Raw genomic sequence first — 6799 nt, 5'->3', positions numbered from 1 at the left:
TTTTTCTTTGTACTTGTACTATCGTCGTTAAAGTTTCTTAGCATCGTCTTATTTTTTACATTGCAAATAAGACGCTTTTTTATGAACGCTTTACATTAAAACGAGGGGTTTTTCTGTATTTTTTTATTGTTATATTTAGTGCAATAGAACTTGTAAAAATTGATTTTTTTTTTTTTAGAACTGATTTATGAAAAATGAAACATATCTCTATGTTTTTAATATATAGTTTTAAGTTTCTTGTTTTTTGTAACACTATTTATCTCTTTTTTGCGGTATCAAGAGATATTGACTTCGATGTTTAAATTTTTGATTTCCAATATCATCTACCCTTCCATTAATCATTTGGAACGCAACTAGAGAGCTTTTAAAAGTAAATAATTGTATATATTCCTTACATATTTTTATAATTTTCATTTATTTTTTTATTGCTAAGTAATGTCTTTAGTCTTTATGTTTTCAGTCTCATTAAATGAAGATTTTGTGTTTCATTTATGTTTCTACTAAAATATTCAGTAATTATAAATACTACGTCGTTAAATATTGTAGGTTAGTAAGTATACCTTATAATTCCAAGAAAAATGCTCGTAAGGTTAAAATTTTATTTATTTACTCGGATTATTTGAATTTATAATTGTCTAGTATAGGTTTTCTGGCATATAGAAGGTATTTACATTGTATTTTTTGTTCATAAAAACTTATCGGTTAATTCAAAACTAATATAATACTTGTTTTCTTCTTCATTTGCTGATTTTACTGAGGCGCATACTATATTGAATTTAACTTCAAATAAAAAAAAAATTGATCTGATAGTCCAAATAAATGCACAAATATCAAAGCTTTTGATACAACATTCGAGAAAAACATTATCGTGTATGAAAAATAAAGCCAAGCAAATTTGTTTTTTTTGCCATTCTACTAGAATATAAAAAAGATATTGAGTTTTGTGATTCATAAACAAACATAGCACAAATATGTAAACCTCAAATACCTTTTTTTATAGAAAATTTAGAAAATACCTCTAATGTTTTGCTATTTAAAAATTCATTTGCAATGAAAACATATGTGCCAGTGTATAAAATATACGTTAGATGATGATTGTATACCCTTACCAAGTCTAGTCAAAGGCATATTCTATGGCTGCAACAGTCTAATGTAAATTAAATCTTGGCACAATTCCTCAATATATTTAGGCCTTTTATTTATATGTTATGAAACATTTTAAATTATTTCTAAATATTTGATCAGAACCCTCAACAAAAAGTATTAAACTACGAAAAGACATAAAATGGAAAGTTACAATGAAAGACTAAATAAATTTCATATAAAAATATTTTCAACAGACAAACTACTCTAAAAGCTAATCATACAAACTAATATTTCGTAAGATTTTTAATGTTTTAATAAGAAAAACAGGTAAACAAAAAGAATTATCATGCAAAAAAAAGTTAGACACATTAAATTTTTTAAAATCCAATAGTTGTTTTTACAAAAATTTTTTAACATAAAGTGCATTCTCTAAAACCAATTAGATACATGTGGGTTTAAAAACTTAGAATTTATATTATTACTTAGATCTGTAGTATGTGCAGGACTATTTTTGTGCTGATCATTCTTTTCTATCTGCAAAAAACATATATTTTTATTTGATTCGCAGACATTTCCATCATTTAAAATTGGTTGAGCGTGTTCTTTTGTTTCTTCTGCATTGAGGATCTGAGAATCTTTATTTTTTGAAAGTCCATTATGTTTATTAAGATATATTTTTGCAAGATCTGCATCTTGATATTCATGTGTTTGTTGTTCATTGTAAAGATCCGATACAATACTAGCATTTATAGCTAATATTTTAGCATATAACAACATTAAAAAATTCATAAGGGCAAAAAATTATGTCGATAATCTTTTAAAAATAATTAGTTATAGTTTTTATATACTAAAAAATAGAATTATTAGTGTTTTACTGAGTTTGTGTAACAAAATTAAATTCTATAATAAATTACAGAATAAAATGGGATATAATTTGTATCTGTGGTATCCCACAAGTAATTCATTTTTTTTTTGTTTTTTGTTTGTTTGATCTGAACGAATTGTTTACAAACAAACAAAGAAAACTATAAATATAAATTTGGCCCTTGCCCACACCAAAAAATAGAAACTAATGATGAACATGAGAAAGCAGAGGAATGAGAAACAAACCAAAGGACAAAACATTGTAAATAAAAAATTTAATATAAACGACCACGACAACATGCTGGAGCATTTTTACCAGCATGGCTACGTCAGTATCAAACAGCGAACTTTATATAATACATATAAAATACACATTTAATATTTATTGCAATACGAAAGTATATAGATATTTTATAGTGATAAATTATAGACAGTCTGTTTTGTTTATTTAACCTAAATTTATTATATTGCAAACGAAATATTTCGGCTTTAATTCAGTAGCTCATATACATTATATACAAATATTTAAATATAGTATAAAATTAATTTTTTTTTAGAAGTTTAAGTTTTTCATTTGTTTCATTAATATACCAAGCTAATTTTACCTGTTACAGTTTTTGACATATATGGAATCTAATAATCTACAATTTTTTAATGCTAAAGATTGTTATGTTAATCATAGTCCTTTCATGAGTATAGCGATCTTAATTTTAAAGAGAATAAAACCCAATTTTTATGCTGTTTACACTAAAACAAAAGTCAAACTGTATTTATAAGTCTTTAATTTATTTCCGTGTGTTACAGGATGATAATCTAGTTACTGAGATTATCCTGTAATTACTTTATTGTAGATACTTACCCAAAGTATCTACTGTAAAATATTTACTATAAATAATAAATAAATATTTTACCCATCTAAAAATATTATGAAAAGGAAGGAGAAACTTTATTTAACAAATGGCGACAACGAAGATGATATGGAACCAGTCGAGAAGCAAACGACTAGGAATACAGTAGAGATGCTAGAAAAACAATTAGCTGCAATGAAAATCAACATCAGGGGTACATACAACTTCAGAAAATTTGATGGTAAAAGGACGGAAGCAGAAGAGTTCTTACTACAATTTAAACCATTTAGAGAATCTTGGACTGAAGAAGAATATTTTGGTTTTGTAGAAACTAATCTCACTGGAAAAGCTCGACTCTGGTTTGAAGGCTCAAGATATAATGTGTTTGAAAGTGTAGTTGAATTTGAACAACAGTTCTTAGAATACTTCAGCCCCGAAGAAGTTTCTGGCAACAGTAAATTGTTGAATATACTACTACATAAGAAGTTGAGAGAATGTAACAACGAGATATTATGGTTAGAAATTTACTCAATACACAAAAACATTACTATACCACTAAAAGATGTTATTAATACGGTAGTTATGAATATACCAGTTGGGAATGCAAATCGATACAGGGATTGTAAGAGTTGGATGGCAGTTTTGAAATTGGCAGTTAAGATAGATTCTGAGAATGAGAGTAAAGAACAATCTAAGATGCAAATTAGCAAGAATAAATCGGAAGATGTGAGAAGTGGTTTTCAAAAGAAATTTATTAGCTGTTACAATTGCAAAGGTCAACATTATAGAAGTAATTGTCCAGAACTATCAAAGAATAAATCGAAGAGCATAATACAAACCAATACTGGTGGCAGAAATGATTATAAGAAGTGTTCAGATAAGAAACTGATGACATTAACATGTAGTAGCAAGGCAGCCAATGTCCCTAGATTTTTGGTGAAAATTGGCGGAGGAAAAGTACTAGCACTACTAGACTATGGAGCCGACATTAATTACATTAGTTACGACCTGGTGAAGATGTTAAATATCCCAATAGATATAGAAAATAGAATTTCGGTCAATTTAGCAACTAGAAAGGATAGCTCGGTAGGCATGTTAAAAGCGGTATTGCGTGATAAAAATAACATGCACGCTTACGAAACAGAATTTGCGGTAATGGAAGATCTTAATGAAAATATACTCATCGGTAGTATAACAAGTAGACATTTAGGTATTAAAGTTCATTGGGAAGAAAATGAAATTGAAATCTTTAATGATGGAACAAGGCTTAAATTGGAAACAGAAGAGTACAGTTTAAAATCAGTAATAAGCGAGGAAATACCCATGGAAATAGAGGCATTAGAATGCAAGTTTGGTGAACATGAAGAAGTCAATAAAAATATTAGGTGCTTACTGTATAAATATATGAAAGAATCCGGAAATAAGGAGAAAATTCTACCTTTTAGACATGATATTAAACTTAAAGATCAAAGTAAAACTATATGTTGTAAACCATATAGAAGAAATCCGCAACAGAATCTCATAATTAAAAATAAAATAGATGAGATGTTACAGAATGGATTAATACGAGAGAGCACGAGTAATTATGTTTCCCCCGTAGTGCTTGCACCTAAAAAAGACGGAGGTATGAGAATGTGTATTGACTATAGAAAGTTGAATGAAAACACAATCAGTACGCCATACCCGATCCCCCACATGGATAAAGCAATAGATGCTATTCAAGGGAAAAATATGTACTCCACTTTAGATTTGGAGATGGGTTACCATCAGATCGAAGTGAACCCAAGAGATATTCATAAAACTGCATTTATTGTAAAGCAAGGTGTATATGAATGGACTAAGATGCCATTTGGCTTAGTCAATGCCCCTTTTACGTTTCAGAAGATTATGAATTGGATATTTAAAGATATACTTTGGAGGAAAGTAGTTGTTTACCTTGATGATATTTTAATATTCTCAAGAGGGAAAGACAAACATGTCGACGATGTGAGAGAAGTCCTGGAAATTTTGTCAAAATTTGGACTCAGACTTAACATGAAAAAATGTGCATTCGCAGTGAGTAAAATTGATTTTTTAGGACACACTGTAGAGAATGGAGAACTTAAAATTAAATCGGACCAATTGGATAAGGTTAACACCCTAGAAAATCCAAAGAACGTCAGCGACTTAAGAAAACTTTTAGGATTTATAGTATATTTTAAACGATTTATACCATCATATACCATGAAGGCTATGCCGTTATTAAAAAGGTTAAAGAAAGGTAACTTTATATTTGGAGACGAAGAAGAAAATGCTTTAGAGCTCCTGAAACAAGAAATATTAAATGCCAAACCTTTACTTTTACCAGATATGAATAAGACATTTTATTTGTATACTGATGCCTCGGACATTGGAATTGCGGGAGTACTTACACAATTTACAGATACGGGAAAAGAAATGCCTATAACGTGGATAAGTAGAACGCTAAATAGCGCCGAAATTAATTACACTACAACTGAGAAAGAGTGTTTAGCTATTGTATGGTCTATTGAAAAACTTAAAGTATATTTGTCTAACAATTTTATCATCAGGACAGATCATAGTTCATTAATATGGTTAATGAAACAGAAAACACCTATAGGGAGATTGGCAAGATAGATAATGAAACTGCAAAACTATAAATATGAAATCGAACATATAAAAGGTTCAAATAACGTTTTGGCTGATGTACTTTCACGTGGTGTATTAGAAAATTGCCAATTAAGAAAGTGTCAAACAGTGGTTAAAAATGAAGAAAGAATAAATGTTGAAGAAGACAATGAAACAATATTAAAACTGATACAGAGAGCACTTAGAGCTTGGCCATGGAGGTATAGATTCTACTATAATGTACATCAGAAATATTGCGAGTGTACCAAATATAAGAAACAGAGTAGTTGAATACATTCGTAACTGTGAAACTTGTAGAAGATTTAGAGACAAGACGTTGCAAAATAAAATTAGACGTGTGGAAATAAAAAGTCCGTTCAATATGATTGGGTTGGATATAGTTGGTCGTTACCCACAACAGACGGTGGAAATAAATTTATTCTGGTAGGAACAGACTACCTAACTAAATGGGCAGAAGTGAGAGCTTTAAAAAGAAAAGATGCGGAATCTGTAGCGAAATTTATTTATGAAGAATTTTTATTGAGACATGGACCTCCGGAAGTAATTTTGACTGATCAAGGACTTGAGTTTAACAATAAAATCATAAAAAAAATTGTGTTTAATGATAAATACTAGGAAGTCGTTTACAAGCGCCTACCATCCAAGATGTAATGGACAAACGGAGAGACTAAACCGTACACTTATTGCAAGGTTGGCTAAGATATGCAATGGAAGATGGTCAGAGTGGGATATGTTCCTACCAATCGCGCTATACGCATATAGGATAACACCACTAATAAAATTCAAGAGTAGTCCTTTTAGATTGTTATATGGGAGAGAGCCTAAGGATATAACTACGGAGAAAGAAGATGGTGGAGCAGTATTTATAGAAGAAAATGATACACTTAAGAAGATTGAGTTGTTACGGAAAAAGTTACACGAAAAGGTGATAGAAGATAGAAATAGAGACATACAACGCACGAATGATAGAGTTAAAGGCAAAAATATTAAAGTAGGAGATGCGGTTATGAAGAAAAAGGAACCATTTGAAAAACTGAATAAGCTTGATGATAAATGGACAGGACCTTATCTGGTAAGAAGAAAGTTTGACTCTGGTGGTTTTGAGATTGAGGACATGTATGGAAAACTATTTCGGTATAATGAAAAAGACTTACAACTAATTGAGAACTCGGATCCCACGGATTGGGAGAGTTTAAAGAAAGGGAGTATGTTACAGGATGATAATCTAGTTACAGAGATTATCCTGTAAATATTTTACAGTAGATACTTACCCAAAGTATCTACTGTAAAATATTTACTATAAATAATAAATAAATATTTTACCCATCTAAAAATATTATGAAAAGGAAGGA

At 29.7% G+C, this 6799-nt stretch overlaps 1 protein-coding gene across 1 annotated transcript; it reads right to left on the bottom strand.

Annotated features, from left to right (window-relative positions):
* Nucleotides 1-1515: 1515 nt before the first annotated feature.
* VNE69_09093 (putative SP-containing protein) lies at nucleotides 1516-1875 on the bottom strand (the record flags this gene model as incomplete). Its single annotated transcript, XM_065474611.1, has 1 exon — nucleotides 1516-1875. One exon carries the CDS (start codon nucleotides 1873-1875, stop codon nucleotides 1516-1518), a length of 360 nt encoding a protein of 119 aa, XP_065330683.1.
* Nucleotides 1876-6799: the final 4924 nt, after the last annotated feature.

The sequence above is a fragment of the Vairimorpha necatrix genome, chromosome 9, assembly GCF_036630325.1.
Source record: "Vairimorpha necatrix chromosome 9, complete sequence".
NCBI lineage: Eukaryota > Fungi > Microsporidia > Nosematidae > Vairimorpha > Vairimorpha necatrix.
Note: the sequence above shows the minus strand (reverse complement) of the source record. Positions and strands in the feature narration are given on the sequence as shown.